At 40.6% G+C, this 22,729-nt stretch overlaps 1 protein-coding gene across 2 annotated transcripts; it reads right to left on the minus strand.

The window, feature by feature from the left end:
- Window positions 1–444: 444 nt before the first annotated feature.
- Window positions 445–22,729, minus strand: fam107b (family with sequence similarity 107 member B). Of its 2 annotated transcripts, none has more exons than XM_047353215.1 (4): window positions 22,543–22,729; window positions 4,630–4,774; window positions 1,461–1,617; window positions 445–1,367 (listed from the first exon to the last, which is right to left on the minus strand). In XM_047353215.1, exons 2-4 carry the CDS (start codon window positions 4,755–4,757, stop codon window positions 1,248–1,250), a joined length of 405 nt encoding a protein of 134 aa, XP_047209171.1. In that variant the 5' UTR covers window positions 4,758–4,774; window positions 22,543–22,729; the 3' UTR covers window positions 445–1,247. The 2 variants fall into 2 exon arrangements, with proteins under 2 accessions (XP_047209171.1, XP_047209162.1); XM_047353206.1 differs by lacking the exon at window positions 22,543–22,729 and adding an exon at window positions 5,772–5,943.

The following is a 22,729-nucleotide window of genomic DNA, read 5'->3' on the forward strand; positions in this document are numbered from 1 at the left end:
TGTGCAGGGCTTTCTGTGCTGGCTTAGCAGGTTCTCTCAATACCTACATAGTTTTACCCCCACACTACACAAACATGCCTGTTAGCCAACTAATGACTGCCAATAGGAATGTGTGTTTGCATGGATGGTTATTTGTCTTGTGATAAGGACATTAATTGTTATTACAGTATATAAACCTGACCAAGAACTCAAAACAACTGATAGGGAAACAGTCTTTAAGACTACAAGAAGGAAATGCAGTTGTTTCCAATGATATAGATAACTTAGAGCTGGGATATTCAAAGATCTATATCTGATTTCTACATTAGTTGAAAGGCGAGGTAATCCATTTACGAGCAAACGGCTGTTTTGATCCTGAACGTTTCTACAGTAAAACATAATGAGCTCTCCAATGATGAAACCTTGATTATTCACTTCAGGGGCCTTCAGTAACAACAAGCCAAATAAAATGTAAATTATTTATTAAGTAACCGATTTTTTTCATACAAAACAATAGAATATATAAAGAACAAAGATCACTCTCATGCCTGGGAGTTCTACTATTGCCTAAAATTGCATTAGCTGAGGAAAAAATCATGTACAGAATAAAAAAAACCAAACAAACAATAAAGCATATTTTTACACAGCCACACACTCCCTTTGTCCTGTTCTGGCTTTATGTGCTATGCTGTAAAACAAAGTAAAACACAGAATGACTAAAAGTGTCCTCCCCTACACCTGGGCTAAAAGCTACTAACATAAATAAGAAAAAAGCACATTTGTTTGGCTTTTAATTTACACAGCTTTAAGAGTCCATCCAGTGTCCACTTTTTGATTTTTCTATGATTGTGAGTTTGAGAACAAAAACAACAATGACAACACTGATTACAGTAAATAGAAACGACAGCTCGCAGAGGAGAAAAAGAGCGAAAACAAGATTGGGTTGGGTTTAGAACCTCCACTAGAGCTCACTGGAAGCTTGCTGGCCTGTGTTGAAAAGCATGTAACATGTCTGTGTTAGGTGCCTCCTGTGCAGGGGGTGGGGGACGCTGTGTGCTCCTGGATAGGTGGCAGTCCGTTGCTGGGAGACGGAGGAGGGATCTTTTGTCTATGCAGTCTCTCTCCTCGCTGCAGGAAGGAACAGCTGGGTAAGGGAACTCCAACAGGTTCATCTTGGTCAGGTCACCACCGTGTTACCACAGACACAACACACACTCCTTTGCATCTCAGTCAGCCAGACCCGACCCCCCTCCCGCCCCGGCTGGATTTTAGGTGGCTCCCTGCTCCCCGTCCGCTTCCTGCTTGGTCCGGCGCAGGTTGCCCTTCATCTTCACAAACTCGGGGGTGTTTTCTTGTTCCTCCTGAATTTTCTGTTGCTCCACTTCAAGCTGCACGATGGACAAACAAGTAAATGAATCAGTGTATAGTTCAAAAAGTAAACTAAGCACTGAAAATAAAAAGTGATCAATCAATGGGTTTACCTGTTCTAGTTTCTGTTGTCTCTTCATGAGCTCTATTTCCAAGTCACTCCTTTTCTTGTGAGCCTCCTGCTCCTCCTTTTGGGCCTTGATAACTTGTTCCCTCTTTCTCTTCTCTAGAACCTTCTGGAGCTCTGGTTTGTTCTGAGGAGCAAGGCCCCTTTACAACAGAGAGAGAGAAAAGTAAAGAGCAATAAATCAGTGAGACAACATGTTACTAGAACCAAGCTTAAATCTGTGGTACTACAAGCTCATTGGATTTCCAGACCGCATTTAGAGGATGATTTTTCTGAACGATTTATTCAGAACAGATAAACACCATGACCTCCATTCTAGTCGGTATAGTATCTCTGTGTTACGTCATCTGGATTACATGTCAATCGTGTTTCCAAAAAAAAGTTCTGAATTTAGGCCAATTTGAGATGGCGCCAGTGTAACAAACTCTCTGTTAGGCTGAAAAAGGGATTGAACCAGCAAAGTGTTGGGCAAACGTTTTCACGCCCTTGAACTTCTTCACATTTTAATCACATTCGACCACATTACCACTAACTTTAATGTGTTTTTCTGGGATTATATTAAAATACAAAAATAAATAACTTAACCTAGTACAGAATTGAGAAGTGGAAGGAAAGGGATACATGGTTTTCCAAACATCATTACAAATGAAAATCTGAAAAGTTTCAGGTGCATAGATGCTCCACTGAATCAAGACTGTGTAATTGGAGTGACAGGTTGTTCTCCAGGTACATGACCTTTGGGTACCTCTCCTCTAGCTTTCCAAATCTATAAAGTGAATAAGTACATTCACATGTGACCAAAATGAAACTTACTACTCTATGGAAAACACTTAAATTCCATATTTTCCCAGACTGCGTAGCAACACTGAAGAAAGCAGGTCTGATTTGATGGGAACATGAATGAAGATTAAATCAGGGCAATCCTGGAAGAAAACCTGCTAGAGGCTGCAAAACCTGTGAGACTGGGGCAGAGGCTCACCTTCCAGCAGGAGGACATCCCTAAACATACTGACGTGTTAGAATGATAGAAGAACTGTCACACCTAAATATGACCCTGTTTCAGTGTTTCTGAATATTGGCGCAAAGGGAGGTGGGGCAGACACTTATTCACTTACCACAATTTTCAGATTTTATTCATAAAAAGGATTTTGAAAAACATGCATCCTTGTATACTAAAATACTAAAAGGTTCAGTGGGTATGAATAGTTCTGCAGGGCACTGTAGCTGGCTACTTGTATATTACATTCTAAACTATCCTAAAATACATTTCTCCCATATAAGCCTGAGGGGAACCAGAGGGATTGGTGCACAATTAGGAATGACAATAGAGTCATCCTGGTAAAATGTAGGACTGTTTAGATAAGAGGAGCACAGTTACGTAATCTACCAAACCTCCTCCAAATTAAAAGAAAAAGCAGAGCTGAAGGGTTGGAACTGTTAAACAAGACTGACTGTAACAGAGAAAAAGCAACACATAAAACCCAAGCAGCAATGCTACTAATTATTCTAGGAGAGGCTGTGCTTGATGAAAAGCCATCTATCATATAAACTGATTTAAAATCCTTCTGATTCAAATGATCAAATTTCTCTCATGACTGCTGGCTTTTTTTACACAACTAGCTGAATCTTGACAGTGTTTCTACCTGCCCACAGTACAGCACCAGCAGCATCTTAATTAAATGCATGATTAAATCCTGCAGATTATATAACCAGGATCAGAATGTTCCAAGATGCAGCGGGAGTTCATTTACAGCAAGACGTCACTTTCGGTACAGTCACTGCTGCAGTTAAAACTGCCTGTTTTTTTTTTTTATGTCTTATGAAAGCACTTAGCAACGCACCACAAAGGAAGAACAGATCATAACAGACGTGTCTGGGCAGCTTTAAGGCATCCAGTACAGACAGACAGATGCTTAGGTCATTTTTCTTCCCCCCAGTACACATCTACATAAGTGATGTAGGTGAATTTCTAAAATTCTTTCACATCGGTTTCTTTGTTTGTGTGTGGCAAGGGTCACTGTCGCCAAGGTAGCAGAGGCAGAGAAAGGCCCTCAGCTGGAGACTGTTTTGTAATCTTGATTACATAACATGTTTCTTTTTTCCTTTTATCCATCTATCCATCCATGCAACCATCTACCCACCCCTCCCTCCCTGCCAGCCTCTCCTCCGCACCATCATCACTATGACTAATCCACTGATCAAGTCACATTTCTTTATATCAGTAATTGCTAAAGAGCCCAATCATAACAATTTGGCCTCCTCCAAAATCCCCCTTTAGACTGTCTAGACCCCTCCGAAAAATAATACTCCCCAGCGTTTAGAAAGTCACCTTTTCAATTTGTTTTCCCATTAAATCCCACTTTGATATCCTTGTTGCAAAGGGTTCCAAGTCTTTGACCTGTTTAAAGACGGAGTAGGGAACAGCTGTCAACTTCATGAGTATTTACACTGCTATTTATAGCTTAGGCACAAAGTGGCCACTGCTGCACGGTGAGAGAAAACACAAACATTCAGTGCCGAACGGATGATTACAGCCGCTGGAACATGTGCATTCACGCTCGCACAGATGGCCACTGATACCACCTTAAAGCTGCATGATTTATTTTTTATTAACACCATGTAATCAGGTGGATTTGCATTTGTGTGGGATATTTACATAACCAGTTTTTTTTTTCCCTGTACTGTTTTATGTAATACTTCTGATGAAAGTTTTGTGTATTAAGCTAAGTATTGATGCTGCTGGAGGTTGAATCAGAGAGGTCAGTCAGAGTGACACACAGCAGAAGCATCGGGACAGTCTGTACAAACCATTAGGACACCAGGAGAGATGATGACTGGATTCGCTCGCCCCCTATTAGTCAAGATGAAACCAAATTATTGTGGATCTGGACTGTCTAATGTTTGTTTTTCCTCTGTCTAACCTGTTTTGCATCTGTTATAGCATAGCAACGATAAACTAGAAAGTTTCACTGCCCCATAAATAAATAAATCACCATCTTTAAAATACTCTGCATTCACACCGTGATTTCTTTTACTTCGGTCATAAACTTCGATTAAAAAAAATGTTGCGTTGCTACCTGCAAGGGAACAGATAAGAATAAGGAAATGTAAGCAACGATTAGGGGGGGACTGAAAGATTTGCGTTTTTTCCTGACCTCTTCTGGTTCATAATAAGCTCTCTGTGTAAGTCTTGGTGGTTCCGGGAGCCCTTGACTGGATTGATCAGCTTTTTGGGTTGGATGAGCTCATCACAGTCTCCCTCCAGGTAGTCCGGTTCTGCCATGACACTCCTCCCAGGATCTGCAGAAACAGAAGAAAATGAGAAAAAGTAAGTCCTGCTAGGAAAAAAAAGTCCTGCTGGGAAATGGATTTGGGTGCAGAAAGAAAAGCAGAACAATATTTGCAATGTCCGGACATTAGTGGTTAGTGTGATTAAAATAATAATAATAATGATAATAATAATATATTGGAAATATTGGAGACAAAAATCAGAGTCCATCAACAAAGGAAAACACTTTTTTTTAAAACGACCCTCATTTCAAATCCTAATGGCAGCATCTCCCTAAATCTCTGACATAAGTTTCTGAATTGACATCAGTGGACTCGGCGCTGACATTACATAATAGTTCCAGACTGAGTGAAGTGGAACATGTCATTCTCCAGTCATCTGGTAAAAGAAACATCTGGAATACAACAGATTAACCCAGACAGCACAGCACCAGATATTAATACATTTTGATACAGGTTTTAAATACTCCAGATGTTGCTTGTGGACTTTTTGCCCAGAGGCTAATAACACTGAACAAAATAAAGGCTATTCATTTCCCTAATACACATACGGTTTGGCCAAAGACCATAATTAACAGTTTTCTAAAAAAAAAAAAAGAAAGAAAGAAAAAGAAATAAAAGTATTTTTGCACTTTGGGGTGGGAATTAGAAATCCAAATTAACAACTACTTGCACAGTTGTTGTGTGGGAAAACGCCTATCATCCACTTATTCATGAAATATGATATAACTGATCATGGTTAAGATTTTGCAAGCTGGATTGTTACCTTTATCAGAGTTTGTTTAACATCATAATATATAACCTTTTTTTAAGCTACTGTTTGCGTATTTTCCTCCAAACTAAATCTGAACAGATAGAGCTCAACCATACTTATGGAACAGCCTAAAAAAAGTAATTTTTCCTCCTTAAAAACATGTTATATCACTGCAAAACAGCTAAGTAATCCACTAATAAATACTACAAAAACAAAGTATACAAACTATACAGATCTGCTCTATGAACAACTCACCCTGCAGATGAGGAAAGACAGGATATCTGAACATAGTCGCCATCCTGGCTATTGTGATGGAAATCTGTTTTTCAGGAAAAAGGAATTAAAGCGCGTCACGTTTGTCAGTAGGTTACAGAGCCTCGGGTAGAAGCAATGCTTCGTCCTGCACAGCTGTCTCTGACTGAGCTGGTTGGAGTCCAAAGTCGGTTTTATAGCCATCTCTCTCTCTCGGTTTCTCTGTCTCACACACACACACACACACTACTCCCTCCCTCATTTGTTCTGTCCCTCTCACTTTCAATAGAAATCTTTATCAATCAATTACAACCAACCCTTCATCAATACAGGAACTATTTCTGCACTCGGCCATGGATTTATGTAACAAAGACCTGTTTGCCAGCACAACGATGGAGATGAAAAACTGCTTGTTTTTAAAAGAACAGTTAGGTAGTCTAACAGTGCATTTATAGATCAGCTGGATTCATTTCTATCATTAGAAAACGTCCTGTGTATTTCTATTCCCAGACTGACTGGGGAATCACTCTAAACCAGCAACAATCTCGCAGCCGGCGCCTATGATTTCAAGGCGTTGCCTGGTCATAGGGCTCCTGATGGCTCATAGTTTATGACTGATAGGGACTGAAAACAAACAGTGAGCGGGCCAATCACAGCCAGTTTCAGCCAAAGACGCGTTTCGCTGCACGTGCTGATAACAAGGGTACAAATTCAAAACAGATTTGGAAGACCAGTGTAATGACAAGAAGACACCACTAGAGGTCGAGGTTACTGCATCACAGTAAGTAAATAAACTATGTTGGTTACATAACAAAGAAGTGGAACATGTAGAACAAAGCCAGACAAATTGTCATATCATTATTCTGAAGAATGTATTCATGGGGGAAATTATTTTTTCCAGTTGGTCTTGATGCCTTTGTGGTTTATATCGGAAATGTCTTAAAAGCCTCTGTCAGAAATCCTCTGACACATTTTAAGTACAATTATCATATTTTAAACTGTGTTGCAAGTAGCAGTGGTGTAACCTGAGCTGCCTTCAACGGTAATCAGAAGGAATTTGGGTATTAATTATTCTAAAGCTATATATTAGCTTTAATGTTGAGCTGAGCCAGAAGAAGTGAGATGTTTAAGCAAGCCAACATTAACTTAATGTTCCCTGAATTAGGTTGTATAGGACTGTTTGGCAACAATTCTACGTGATGCAAAATAGTCTGAAATGTCAATAAACAGTTTTTTACAGTTTTTGCACGTCAGCCATGTTGCATTTTGAGGGTGTGGGTTAGTGAGAAACCTCTGATTTCACTGCTCAGAATTCACATTTCTGGGGACCTTTCTGGTACTTTTTTCAACTACAAACTTGGAAATTTCAACTTCTCAGTAACTGTCAGGAACACAAAATTTTATTTGTATCCTTGAACCAATCGAGCAAAAGCAATAGATAAGATCATTTCTTTCTATTCTTTATTCTTTAGACAACAACAACACTAAAAAGTCTAAGAAAACTTGTTCTGTGCCGAGGTGGTACTTTTAATAGAAACTTCAGGAACCACAGCTTTAATTCATAAAAGCATGACTATCACCTTTTAATACAATGTTTCGAACATGTTACGTCCGTTTCCAAAAAAACAGACATTTTAACTCTAATGCGCTGGTCTTTGCACATATAGACCTCCTGTAATTAATTAAAAAAAACATGGCTGCCTATGAAATGGTGTGGAGCAGTTTATTGAGCTGTGTAATACATCCTGGGTCGTTTGTCAATGCAGAGGCAACTTCAAGACCAGCAGTGCTGTCACTGTGTCCGTTAGCGTAACACATCTGCTCCTACTTCCTCTGTGCCCCCGGGAGAGAGAGAGGAAGTAACATAGAGAGTTCAAAAGCAACCTGCACCCTCAAATTGGAGCGTTGCTTAAAGCCAGACTTATAATTAGATGTTTAACATCTTTTACTTCATGTCCCTTATAGTGCCCCTTAACGGCTAAAAACAGCAAAGGCCATGCTGACAATTTCTTGATGGCTTCTTACACAGACAGCTTATGCTGTGTGATGTTTTGAACTGTAAAATACTGCAGGAACACTCAATCTGTGCATCAAAAAAGCTATTTAGGGTTTCAATAACAGTGCAGAAGTTGTAGGTCAAAGATTAGTTTAGTTTCAGGAATCCCATTAAAACAGATTGTTTATTAGTTTTGGAGCCACACCCTCACTACAGAGACGACAGACAAACATAGATAACGAGACTTTCAAAAGGAACATTCTCCAAGATATCCACGAAGACGTCTCTAACATTCAGATAATTTACTATGCTCGAGCATTCAGAGATAAAACCAGATGGTTTGTAGCTTAAAACAACAGAAACTAAACAGAAAAAGTGGGTCAGCGCAGACTCAACCCCTTCCTTTAGTCTGTCGAATGTCTGACTGAAGACTTGTTTGAAACTTTAGAGCCTAATGACAGAAAACATCCTAATTTGAAGAATACTGCACACAGGAGGAAAAAAAACACTGGTTCAAAAAGTTAAATCTGGGCATAGATGAAACTGCATCATGCTACTCCACTTCCTGCATGAAATTTAAATAAAAAAGCAAGGCTGTTTGATTTAAAAAGAAGCAAATCAATAGTGGTGTTTGCACTTGTGGTCGTGTGTGAAAGTGTACCGAATGATAGACAGGACTGTTCTTAGAGGGGCCGAGTGCTCGCGCTGTGCCAACTGATTGCATCATTTGTCGCTGCATGAGCCAAGCAGGGCATTTATCACACAATCTCATTTCTGTTCTTCTCAAAGTAGCAGTGGAGATACGCCACTGTTAACAGTTTTATCTGTTAAACAGCTCTGAAGAAGAATTGATGATAGCAGCTGAATCTGATGCAATGTAAACATTTATAAAATGTCATTTTCTACCACTTCTTCCATAGTGTGTCGCATGGAAGCTGTTGCCCATCTCCAGCAGTCTATTGGCGGGAGACGGGGTACACCCTGGACATGTCCCCTGTCCATCGCAGGGCAACACACAAACAACCAAGAACACACTCATTTACACACCTATGGGGAACTTAGAGAGACCAATTAACAAACATGTCTTTGGACTGTGGGAGGAATCTGGAGAGAACCCACGCATGCAAGAGGAGAAGAGGCAAACTCCATGCAGAAAGACCCCGGGCTGGGAGTCAAACCCACGACCTTCTTGCTGCAAGGCAACAGTGCTACCAACTGCGCCACCGTGCAGCCCACATTTTTAAATGTTAAATTAAAATATGTTTTTTGAAACAACAACCTTAATATGGCTATATTAATAGCTTAAGGGCTTTACTTCTAGTGGTTAATCTATATGCCTGATCCATGCAGCTCCAACACTTCAGTGAGATCTGCAAGGGACACTTTGGCTGACTTAATTTGCTTAAACAACCCAGATTAAACTTCAGCGGGACTGCAAAACGATCTGAGCTGATATAATCTTTTAGCCAAAAAAAAATAATACCCTGGGGCGTTTATGTTCTTGGAGTTGGTCAGAAAAGCACTTATAGCTTTTAGTGCCTCGGGAAACTTTAGCAAAGGTACCAAAACATTTCTTTTAACAAGGGTTACCAATTTCCACTGGGAGGTGAGAACATACAGTTGAGTAAGTTGTTGTGTTTCTAAACTCCTACAAGGATGACAACAGTGCACAGATACGGGGAAGTGAAGCACCTAATCATACACTCGATGGAAATGTGTCAATGTGGCACCTTCCTACACTGTTGTGCGGAGGTATTGATGCTTTAGTTTGTGCTTCAGCCGTAAAACGATACAAAAATAAAACCATAAAATCTTGTTTTGATTTATAGGTGAACGGGAATCTCACAGGTTCTTCATCCACTGAGAAAATTCCTCCACACACAATGTTATTTTACATAAACTAGTGCATCAAAAACACCAATCAATTGACCAAAGATTGGAATCAGAGAACTGTACTTTGATTCCATGGATTATCACTAACCGTTTCTTTTTCTATTATTATGCATCAAAACTGAGAACTCCCACTCTTTTCCATTCATTAGCGCATCAGCAAACAACTAACACCTTCTTAATTTTAATTTTGATTCAAAACTACTACCTGTATCATAGTACCTGCAACACATTTTTGTCATTTATGTGCTATAGTCAGTCAAAACAGGAATCAGTAAGATACTGACTTCCGTTTGCATCCAAGATACTTTCTGCTCTCACAGATTATCCCAGATAGGAAGGAAGGCTAATGAGAATGGGTGGGAGAACCTATGTAGACATATGGAAAGAAACAGTTTAGAAAGTCGGTCATTAGGAACAAGAAGAAAGAAGAAATAAATTATTTGACAGATTTATGTTGAGATCTGTGCCAGGATGGGCAGACTGGAAAAACTCAATATTGGCCATTTATTGGTCTTAAGTCACAATTGCCCCTCTTCCTTCCACAGCTTTCCAGAAAAGAGAGGATGAAGGTAATGAGAGCAGTTTGTGTCCTCCTTCACCATCTGAGCCTACAGTTTTCCTCAAAGATACAGGGACAAACAGAACTGCACAGGGTGGGGTAGGGCAGTCAGCTGTCATTGGTCGTGAACACATGGAGACCACACCCACATCATCAACCGTGAGGATTTTAAGATGCAAAGCATCCATTTACAGACCCTTTATGAGACAAAAAGAGCCTAAAACGCTTCTGTAACAGTACTCTTAGTGGTAAACAAACCAGGGTATATGTTTTACATGTGTTTTATATTATCTATACTTTCTCAATCCCTTGCTTCTTATTCCTTCTCCTTCTTGGCCAGATCTATCAGTCAGCCCACTCACAGATGGGAGGTCCACCCCTCGGGGGAAAGATGCATCATCAATACCCCCCCGAAAGTAACCCCCACCCCCAATTCGTTCTCTCCCTGAAGTGTCACATACATACTGCCCTCCCTCTTGCTGTGCGCTACAAGCTGGACTGATCCGGCTATGCACCTCCCAGCCTCTCTGTTAATGAAGCGGCCAATGAGCCATAAATAAAACGCACACATAGATGGCCTTTTAATTGACAGTTCAGGAGGGACGCGGGGAAAGAGAGCAATAGTGTGTGCTAGTTAGGGTCCTGTAAAAAGTCACACAGAGACGGAGATTGGAAGGTCGAGCTCTAACAATGAGATCATTTCCAAGAAGCCTCGTGTACATACATGCTTGTTTACAGGTCTGCCTTGTGAAAAGACGTACCAAAACTCTTGTGTTCAGTAACTCTTATGTTGCTGGTTTACGTGTGAGGAAAATATGTTTGATCAAAACCATGCTTGGGAGTTTTGGGGATTGAAATGGCATTTCCTACCTTAAAGTTGGGGGTAAGCAGCAACGGAGAAGAAGCACAGGGAAATTCTGTGGGCCTCATGTACTGACCTCTACAAAACAGCCTCTGATCCCACTATGCAACAATGTCACCGCGGAGATGAAGGGGGTGTGGGAAATTTACAGTCTGATGTCGGACCAGCAAACGTGCGCCAACACCCACATGAGGATATAAGTCATTGCATCATGTGACAGCTCAGTTTCTAGCTAAGCCGAAAGTTTTTTGTCTGCCGATGCATAAAATACTGAAGTCATTAGGGGCCAACAAGGCAGCTCTATAGTGTTATGGAACCTAGTCACATTATGGCCTGCTGGTTAAGAGCATTCGATCAAAGCATGCAAGGTTCTGCAACTCTAAAATTAGACAGCGAACTGTTGCTTCAGACTTCACATCCAATTTTAGTTTAAGATTTTATGAAATCATGGGTGAAACTAAGTCTGTAGGTGTACATAATTTCTAAGTTGTGTTCTCCTCGGAGTTAATGCAATCTATACATATATTCAACTGCAATACACACAATACGAACAGGTTTTTCCAAGGGTATGTGTCAGTGAGAGGAGCTCTGTTTCATCAGAAATTCTGTATTTTCTCTTTTTCCATCGCTACATCACACCTTGCTCTTTAGTTTGTAATTTATCACATACCTTATAACCAGTGGTGGCTTGTTAATAGGGGGCGCTACGGCGCCGCCCCATCAAAATTGTGGGAAAAAATTATAGATTCAATAAACATAAATTATGAAATACAAATGATCACATCTGTTCACTCATACAATGAGTCTCACTTTTGATTTTTTTACCATTCCCATTGCATTTTGGGTTTATTTGGGGTTATTTGCTTTGTGTAGGCCTGAATACATTCGAATACAGTGAAGGACGCTGGCCAAACGAGGGTGTATGTATGTTCTTAAACTTTTGGTTTCCATGTCACTTCATCCCGATCTCTAATTGGTTACTTAAGGATTCTCCTCCGGGCGCAGCTCTCTGCTCCCGTGGCAAATCAGTGCATTTTGTGTCATTCTTCATCTGATTAGATTCTTTTATGACACCTATCAGTCAAAGTCACGCCCCTGGTAGTTCAGAGGCACGAACGTCAATGAAACATATGGATGCAAACGGAACAGTCAGACAACAGCAACATGACTGGAGAGAATGGCGGAGCGAAAGAAAATTCAATCATTTATTTTAAAAAAAAAATTTTTTTTATGAAGCTTCTGATTCAGAAGAAAGCATATAAAAAGAATTTGGACCGGACCAACCAGACCTAAAAATCCAGCAGCAGGCAAGTGACCATGAAAGGATTTCTGTTCAAGTAGAGTTCATTGTTGAGTTGTAATCCCAAATAATATCAAATGTTCTGAAAAATAAAGATAAAGTTTATGTGTTAAATTGGACTTAAGAATAATGATATCTTAGGCAGACCAGATGGCATGTATCTAATAGTAAAATTTGAATTTTGGTAAATAGAGATTTAAAGTTTGACTTGGGGCAAAAGACTTAAAACGTAACTTACAAAAAAAAGACATGAACATTTTTATGCCTGATAAATTAGCTTTACAGATACACGAAGTTGGGTCAGCCCAGGTTTCCCAAATCATTTAAAATGTTTCTGACCAACACACCTCCAAAACCTCCGAAACCACGTATGGGCCAAAATCAGTTGAACATATCCATATAAATCTACATTTTTTAATCTCAATAAGCTTAATGGATGCATTAGAAAATCCCATTTAAGGAAAAAGGTTATCCACTTAGATTGTGAGAGTAACTTGAACTAAAAACATGATTACTTTGATTATCGCAAAACTGTGAAGTCTAGACTTGATGTGAAGAATCTTGCTGCTGGTCATAGGGGAGTATCAGCGTTTGGGACACATCTACTAAAATACCAAACTTTACATCTGCTTCATGAACACAACGGATCATTGAAAACTAGCAGGAATTCAGTAATAGCTGCAGGGACTTCAATGTGGCTCTTTTGTTCCCCTTTTTGTTTTAAACCCAACTGCTTGTTTATTTATTTTTTTTAAAAGTCAACCACAGCACTGTTTTACTGCCCCGTGTTATTCAAAATGGCTAATTTTGCATGCTGGCCTTTTTTAAACCCATGTTAGTCCACAAAGCATTCTTACTTTTTTAGTGTTGTGATTTTATCTGCAAAAGGTTTGCTGCTTTCTTCTGTTGCTTTTCTTCTTGTGCATTTGTGCAGATGATACAAGTTCACAAATGCAAACAGGACAATAGACGTTGTGTATAAGATTTCCACAAACAGCATACAGTTTTTTTTCCCCGAAGTGGACATTAGTAGACTGTCAGAAGTGATCTTTATTCTGAGATCAAGAACATTGCTAAAACAGGTTGCTGAACTTTATATACCATGTGAGAAGTAGTAAGAGATAAAAACTCCACTGTTCTACATCACAATCTGTAACTTCTGATTTTGAACTCAAATAGAGGAACCTTAATACCTTTACCGTTGATGTTTTTAAACATTGCGTGCAAATAAAATTATGTTCCCCAATGAAACAACCTTTCGCATTTACTCTGGAAAAATGTTAGACCCATTCTCGGGTTTAATCGAGGTTTACCCGATTTCAATTGTTTGTGAGTTGACAGTGTAACCTTCATTTGAAGATCAGCCCTGCTTGTTACCATATGCCCCTTTTCCACTGGCTCGATTTGGCCCTACTCGTACCGGTACCTAGTTTTTTGGTCCCTATTCCTGAGCAGGTACGACCGGGGCTGAGAATGGACTACATGTGATGTGAACACACTGCTGTTTGCTGATTGGCCATGGAACCAGGAGAAATGAGAAGGTTTTAAATGAGGTAGTGAAGCGAAAAGTTAATAATACTCAAAAGCGACTACAATAATATTAAGGACCACAATGGCTGGAGCGAGTCAAATCTAAATATAATTTTACTATTTACAAATAATAAACTATGTTTGAAGGCTGAAAAATAAGAAAAAGGACACATCATATCTGAATTACACGCAGGCGGGTGCTGTGTTGAATAATTTCTTAAACCAGCTGATCACACATAAAATCAGCTGTTCAGGCACACAAACATTTCCTGCAAAACACACAAAACAACCATGAAACAGCGTGTTTGGTTTGGAAATTTATTGATGGTCCTTAAGTGAACCACCGTCTCCAGGAGAAGGGAGCAGGCAGAGAGCAGCTGCCCGTAATCAGACTGCCTTCATCGGATCAAACAGAAGGAGGTCTCCGCTGAATCCGCAGAGCACAAATATCCAAAATCCAACCTAAAACTAACTTCACCGTGGTCAAAAATCAGCGGTTTTAAAGTCCTTAATATCCTTGTCCTTGCCATGGCTGAGTAAAGAACTTCCTCATAAAGCCCAAAACTGTAACTTCTTCGGGCAAACTCTGCAGCTTCACCAGACGCAGAATGCATATATAAGACATTCTTGCACATACAATAATACAAACACGATTAGTATTTAGTTTATTTATATGTTTTTATTTTCTATTTAATTATTTATTTTTTATTGTTTCACGCAAGATCATGTTAATGAGACAATGTCGCACAGTAACGTGAATAGCAGCACAGCCCACTACACTGACTGCTGGAAGCGGAGCTCCAGCCATTAGTGGGTCAGTGGAAACACAACTGGTATTGTATCGAGTAGAGCGAAACCGAGTGGAGTGGAGCTGCGCCACCTAAAACGAGCCATTGGAAAAGGAGCAATAGTTAGCATCTATTTTAAGCCCTAATGTAACTCTATGTGTTACATTAACGCTCAGCTTGGACTCCTGCTTTACTTGCACTGCCATACTTGCACACTGATCATCTGCACTGCTGTACTGCTCTCGCACCCAATACTGCTCTATATTTACTCTCACTCACTTAAAACTGTGCACATATATTTATATTATATTGTAGATATGTTTATACTGTTTAATTTGTACTGTATTGCACCGACTACGCCAAAACAAATTCCTTGTATGTCCAAAAACGTACCTGGCAATAAAGCTTTTCTGATTCTGATATCATTTCACCTCTCTGGTTTAAATCAAACTCCTAAACCGATGTTTTATTGGTTTACGCAGCAGTAAGGCTTGCCATGTGTTTTTGTGCTGCAATGGAAGGGCTGGACATTTAAAACGTAGTTTTCAGGGGAATGCTTAAAGAGGAACTAAACCCCATGTAAATTAATGGGTATGTCCCAATTCAGGGGCTGGATCCTTCGAAGGACCCGCTCTACTTGGGCTGGGTCCTTCGTCGATCGCTAAAATCACGGAGGCCGGAAGTGAGCAGCTGCGGATTAGGACGGTCTAGCCTCAACGCCAGGAAGGCTGTTGAGGCAAGCCGGCAGTTACCACGGCGGGAGGGGCAAACTCTTAACACTTCGGAGCACGTTTGAAATGAAGCGATGTCTTGATAAATCAAACAGATATTTCACGTCTACATAGTTATATTCCCGCACTAAAAACACTGTAGAAGTTCATTTGTGTCACAGAAAGTGTAATTTTTCACAATTTAATCACAGATTTTGCCGCTGTGGTCCACCATGGCTGCCCCTGCTTGACCAATCCACTTCGACCCCCAATGAATCATGGGAAATGATGGACCACGAAGGATACTCACGACCCAACCTTCAAATCGGGCAAAAGAAGGACACATTTGTCGGCCACATTTCAAGGAGTCTCAGACGGATTCATGAATTGGGACAGCCTTCGTCGCCGCGCTGTGATGTAGTTGGCCTACATATACGGCCTTCGAAGGATCCAGCCCCCGAATTGGGACACACCCATAAACTCCGCCCCAGAGAAATTTTGAAAAAAATGCCACCAAAGTGGGTGAAGCCAAGCATGAGGATGAGCGGAGGGGGTTAAGTTGGGGTGTCATCAGGAGGATGAGGGAACGTTGCAGCTAGCTTAATCTGACATATTAAAACATGGAAGGTGAGCAGAGCGACACTGGTAGTTTCACCACAGATAGATCTTTGGAGGTGGAGGATTTTTCACCCCCCTTGTCACTAGAGGTTAAGAGAGGCTTTATGGAGTCCAGCGGGCCTGAGCATTATTAGTTTGATCCGGTGGCTCAAGGCACTGACTCGGCGATGCCCGAAGCTGGAGCTGCTGCAGCAGTAAAGGTACGCTACGGGGCGTGTCTGAGTGAGACTGTTTCATACCGGAATGTTGGGGCTATGACGTAAGCATGTACCAAGCTGTACTGTTTGAACCAATTAAACTGCAGTAGCCACTGTTCAACCCTAAGAGGGCAACACTAAGAAGGTTTTAGAACAAATATTGCAGAATTAAACAATTTTACACTAGATTAGGAAAATTAGCACAGTAACATAAAGATAGCACCCTTAAGGCCCAGTTTATACAGTTTATCTGCAAAAAAAGGGTTCATTTGGGGTTTAGTTCCTCTTTAAAAGCTAACTGGCAAGTACACTAACGATGCTAGTTACATAACAATTTCATAACCGGTTTTACAGCTTGAATGGGAATATAAACACTGCATCTGTTTAGGAATTGGCAACACCTAGTAAATACTGCCTAAAAGGAACATTCCAGTTTGTATCAATCACTGAAAGAAAGACTACATTAGTAGCTGTTGTTTCCAATCGGTGTTTGTCATGTGACCTGCTCTGGTCTGTGGTCAAATGTCCTTACAAAGAGCAAAAGAGTATATTAGTATAGCTCCTTAGCAAACTGTGCTATAAGAAAACATCACACGCAGCAGGAACTTAACTTTACTTAAAAGCTGTTAATGTTGGGTCAGATGTGTCACTGATTAAACTCCTGTTGGGGCAAGAAATGTCACTTTAACAAAAAAAAAAACCAGATACTACCGACAGTCACTATAGGATCTAATATTGAGGGGCGCGTTTTTTGTTATTTTTCTGCACAGGGTTCTGCAGCTACAGGGTTAACTTTAATAATGTATCAGACTGGTAGTTGGTATCCGCAAATGCATTTCTTAAATGACTCGGATTGGTATCGGGGACGAAAGAAATCCTGATAGGTACTAGGATTGTTAGGGATGCCCATTACTCTTCCACAAAACTTCAAAGAAGCTTCCCATGAGAAGTTAATCTGGAGCAAAATTAAAATATATGTGATGGAGGAATGGTGAGAGCATGAATGGGATAAATAAATGAATGATTAATAATTCCCATTAATTTCCATTCAAGGTTTCCAACACTGAAAATTCCAGAAAGGTTGCAACCCTAACGAGGACACACCTAACTTTGTATCAAGTGCCAAGGAACAGGGGTAGGCTGGTGTAGGCACATGGTTAACACAAGGAGAGGAGATGCAGCCTTACTCTACATACTTTGTTGTTGGGTCTTTTTTGCTCTGGTGCTACGACTCTAGAAGAATTTGACTCATCTGATTAGCTTCACCGCAAGCGCGTGTAGCTTTTAAGAGTTGATTGTTAGATAAGCAAATATGCAGCTCTATCAGATGTTGTGTCCAGGTGCGATCCACACGCCACAGCTTTAGCTCCTTTTGTTCAGATGTTTTCAGCATATTTTATCCACAGCTTGATAAACATGGTCAGATGGTTTGACAGTTTGCATTCAGGGCTGACTAAAGTAATTTCATGCAAGGACTTGTGCAAAGACTGTACAAGCCCCAGGGTCAGGCAGATTATGGAGAGAATGGGATGGATTCAAAAGGCACAGACATGACTTTGAGTCACGCAGCAGGAATGTGATGATCCGGCACACTGATTATTGCTTTGGGCACACAACAGCAAGCATGGACAGAAACAGGGGAACCCACATAGACCTACATATACTCACACACTCATGTGAAGTCATGCTATTGGCTTAAACACATGTCCTGAATAACTTGTGAAGGGTCACAACTGTCAGCTAAACACAAAAAGCAGGTCTGTACTATTTCACAGCTGGCCCTGGCACATGCTCCTGTATGTATATGCACTTAGATCTATTGAGAACAGGTGGATTCATCAGAAGACAGATGAGCATGACAACTGCTTTGAATCCAGACATTAGTGACACACAGGGACAATACTCACAGGACAGTTGGACTTTTGATGTAAGCATGTGCTTATATATCACATATCAGGCATCTAATTACAGCTCTAATACGCTGCTATGTAAAAGTTATTATGCCCATTGAACTTATTGAAATGTTTTCACATTAAAACTACAAACTTTGATGTATTTTATTTGGATTGTATGTGAAGGACCAGCACAAAGTAGCACATAAAAGTATAATAGAAGGAAAATACATGGCTTGAAACATGTTTTTTCAATTTGTTCTCAGCTCCGGTGGGTGAATAATTTTGAGAACCACCTTTTGTAGAAATTATAGGTGCACGACTTGAGGTTTATTTCTACAAGCTTGGCATATTTATACAGAAACCGATATTTTTGCCCAGTTCTCTTTGCTCAAGCTCATTAAGATTGGATAAAGACCATCTTATTTGGGCCAAAAATCAAGAGCACATATTTTCAATTTGAGAGCAGGATTTCATTCTGCTTGTACTCAAACTTAGTAATGCTTTCACTCAAAACTTCTGCTTTCTTTCAAATACACAAATAAGCAAGCGCACCCCAAAAAAGCCTGTGACCTAGCATTTGCACATTGTCATTCTATTGGCTGATATGTTAGCTAGGAGATGATACGACTTTAATCTGAGAGAGAGCAAAAAGAATTTGCGAGCAGGGAAGAAACTTGAAAGCGCAGTTTTGATCCGAGCAAAGAGCAAGTCATGGAGCATGAAGCAAGCAGGAGGAGAAATCTGCCTTACACTCCTCTCATAAAGGCCAAAGCTGTAGTGCACAACTAATACTTGTCCTGTAAAGAGATTCTCCCACCTGAGCTGAGATCTCTGCATCTCATCCAGAGTTACCATACGCCTCTTTGCTGCTTTTCTGGCCTGTGTCTTATACCTTGTGGTTGTGATGCAGTGTATTAACTAATGCTGTCACATTACACACAGATACAGTTTATTTACTAATGCTGTGACCGCTAAACAATTGGTAGCACTTGATCAGCAGAGTTAAGAAGGTTGAGAACAAATGCATGCCACACTTTTCAGATGAAAAGTAATGTGGTTGTAATTTAAAAGAAAATTGCAGACGTTCAAGAGGTATGAATACTTTTGCAAGGCAGTGTCCTACTACTGAGCTTTAACCAGAGGTGTTGTGTGTAGCTTAGCAGTGTGAAATCCTGTTTAATTTTTAGGGAAGACCCTTTGTTATGGCTGTGTCTCTTCCAGTTCCAGATTCAAAGCTTTGTGCTTAACTGCTGTTTTTCTCCTCATGGAGCCGAGTCCCGCCCCTCCTGGCTGTCTACTGGCTGAGCCCAGCTGGTACCTCAAATCTTATTGGCTGGAGGGCACACCAGGGAGTGTTTCAGGGAGGTTATCCTTTGTTGACGTGCCAGGAGAGAAAACCCCAATAACAACTGTTACCTTGAGCAACCAGACAAGCTCGGCAGACACACACACACACACACACACAGGGTGCAAGTAGTGGGCACGTGCACACATACACACAGGCTGAGATAACAAAGAGGCCAAAAATGAAGACTCTTTGTTCACTCTGATTTGATGCCTCACAAGATACAAAGTACAGCACATCGAGATGTCTACTGGTAGTTAAAAGAAAAAGAAATAATGTAGTGTTTTTTTAATCAGATTAAACTTTCCCTTCCTATAAACATAAATACTAGAAACCTCGCAGACTCCTTAAAATAAACAAGAGAGTGTCTCTTATCTTTTTCCGTGTTCCTGCTTGTGTTTGGAGTCATACATTTTGATCCTATCCCACAAGAATCTTACTCCAACACAAGCTTACTCCCAATCTCACTTTACTTCAGCCTAACAAGCAACAAAGAGGGAAGCATTCAGAGTTTGCGTGTGGGTACGTGTGCCATCCATCTCCGAGACGATGCACAACCAGCAAGTGCAGTAATGGTGCTTTATTGTGATTGAAGCTTTGACATAAGAGCAGGAAAATCAATGCAGTTCTTCTGGAAAGATCACTCTCTTTAGGTGTGCACATTCATGCCTGGGCTTCAGTATTTGGTATGCATACTCAGTATGTACTCGATAAATTAATCAGCTGAACAAAACACTGCATGCCTGGCGTTTTACATTAATTGTTTTACCCCACTCCCTGCATTGCCATTCAAACAAACACACAGAGAAGCCTGTAACCGGCTGTCTGTCAACTAGTTCCTGGATTGTGATCATCTAACACCATAGCAACAAAACTGCACTACAGTAAACTGATTATTTGGCCTGTTAGAGGATTCAGTGATTGCATCATTTGTGTTTGGGTTGCATCACAAGTGATGCACCATGCAGGACAAGCCTGATCAGTCCATCTCTACCGCCAAAGTAGGGCCCGGTCACAGATACAGCACATCTGTGGGAAAACTAGCAAGACCTACCAAAATGATGCCATAATAGCAGAAGAAATCAAAAGGTGCCTTTCTTGATATGAAAGTTGATATGATAGAAGAAAAGGATGTCCATTTTTACCTAAACTAAACCTGCTTATCCAGTTTTGGAGAAAAAGAGCAACGATGAGCGATCTGTTAAGGAAACATATGCAGAATTTCAATGATTTAATATACAATGACTTAAAGTGCCACCACAGTCTCTGAAAAATAGAACCTAGTGGTTTATCAGCAGACAAGTTTAACTCCTTGTTATTATGCAAAAACATGCGATAGTTTGGCATCAAGTGTTATATAATGGTTTCAAACAAATCTTGTCTTGTGGTTCCCAGTTTTGACAGCTGAAAGAGAAATGAAGTTTGCACACAAAGTATTTCTGTGCAAACTAAAACTGGGCTGGCAGAAGATGTGTGAGGTAAACCCAAAACCACTTTTACACATTCACTAATCAGAGAACACTAAAAATAAAAAAGGGTAGTTTTCACTGACAGTGGCCAAAATGTCACCAAAAAACTAATTTCATAGCTTCACCCCTAAACATTGATAGAGTAGAGCTGCGGTTGTAGGTTGTAAAGATCAGGGCCTTCCGCTGAGCAATGAGGATTTTGTGCCCACAGACAAATCAGCTGGGCTATGGTGGACAGCATTAACACACGTGGCTGCTGGTTATACCCCTCCTCTGCACACACATCTATATTCTACCTAACAACCTACATTTTTTTTTGAGGTTACCCTGCCTAACATAGACCCTAATTCTGTGCAAACACATTTATCGGAATTTGAAAATGTGAATGAAACTGAATAGTTTCCTTGTTGAAAATGGAAAGTGTTCATTTGTTGTTCCTTTGAGTGCAATAATGATAAAAACGGAGCAGTTCAGTAAAAACAAAAAAACACCCACCACACAGTGACAGTGTCTGCCTTTACTGGAAACTGAGGACAAGCAAGAGACGCTCGCCGAGAGAAACGAGAAGGAAGGAGGGTGTTCAAAGATCAGAAAACAGATGTAAATCGTTCAGCAAACTCCTCTCCAAATGACTAACACATGTGCGAGAATTTCCCCCCTCTTTTTAAACACACACACAAAGTGCAACCATGCTGCCCCACAACGTACCTACACCACCACCACCACCGGCTTTTGCCACTTCTCATCTAATGATCCAGATTTGAACTACTTAACCTGAAGATAAGTTTACCACACACTGTTCCCAAGAAAGCCTCCACCCAGCAAACACACACACTCTGGCTTCAGCTGGGTTCCTTTTTTTTTTCCACCCTCTTGTTTGCTCAGTGTTAAAGTTTGACAGAAAGCAGACAGAAATTTCCCAACTTCAAGACGATGCAGAAACACTTCACATGACAGTTGGTCAGTCTGCCAGATGACAGCACATGGTTGTCAGATCTGACACAGAGAGCAGTAGTCACACACACACAAACACACACACACACACACACACAAATTAGCTGACTCTGATTGAGACGAATCAAAACACACCTTTTCTGATTTGCGTGGATATTTTTTCTGCATATAACTTGGTTCATAACTCCAACTAATCAGAGCAACTCTTCAATGTGTGAAATCGAGTTAAACAATAGTGATTCTGCTTATGTTCATTAATGTAATCTCCTTGAATCTGCCAAACAGAGATAGTAAACATTTTAATTTTCCTTCATCCATTTTCCTCTTAAGATTAGTCTGCCACCCTGTTTTGAGCAAGATCTAGTTGTCTGTACGTGCTGAACAATAACTACCCCAACGTGTTTGCTGTCCCGTACCTACAGTCCTGTGCCGCAACAATAGCAGACAATGAAGCAAGAGTTTGTGTTTTGCTATCTCATTCTCCCTCTGCTCCATCCGCACTCGTTACTTTTTCAGTTTTAAAGCCCCCCACCCCAGCTTCTACACTGTATAGCGGCGGGGTGGGACAGACAGCTGCTTTTGTTAGTGCGCTTGTGAAACAACCCCTCACGACAGAGAAAAAAAAAATAAAGAGCCACATACACACATATACACCTACCTCAAAGTAGAACCTGACGCGACTTTTTCAACTCTGCTCGTTTATTATTTAAGATTACAAAGTGGTTCTTGCACCATTAGTGCGTCTCCGGATCACTTCTTCGGGTCGAGGTGTGTCTCCTTTGGCAAAAACTGTTCAATAGCTCGAGCGCGTACCGCACACACGCACACTCAGCCTAGGACCCATA

This window comes from Girardinichthys multiradiatus, chromosome 2 (assembly GCF_021462225.1).
Source record: "Girardinichthys multiradiatus isolate DD_20200921_A chromosome 2, DD_fGirMul_XY1, whole genome shotgun sequence".
NCBI lineage: Eukaryota > Metazoa > Chordata > Actinopteri > Cyprinodontiformes > Goodeidae > Girardinichthys > Girardinichthys multiradiatus.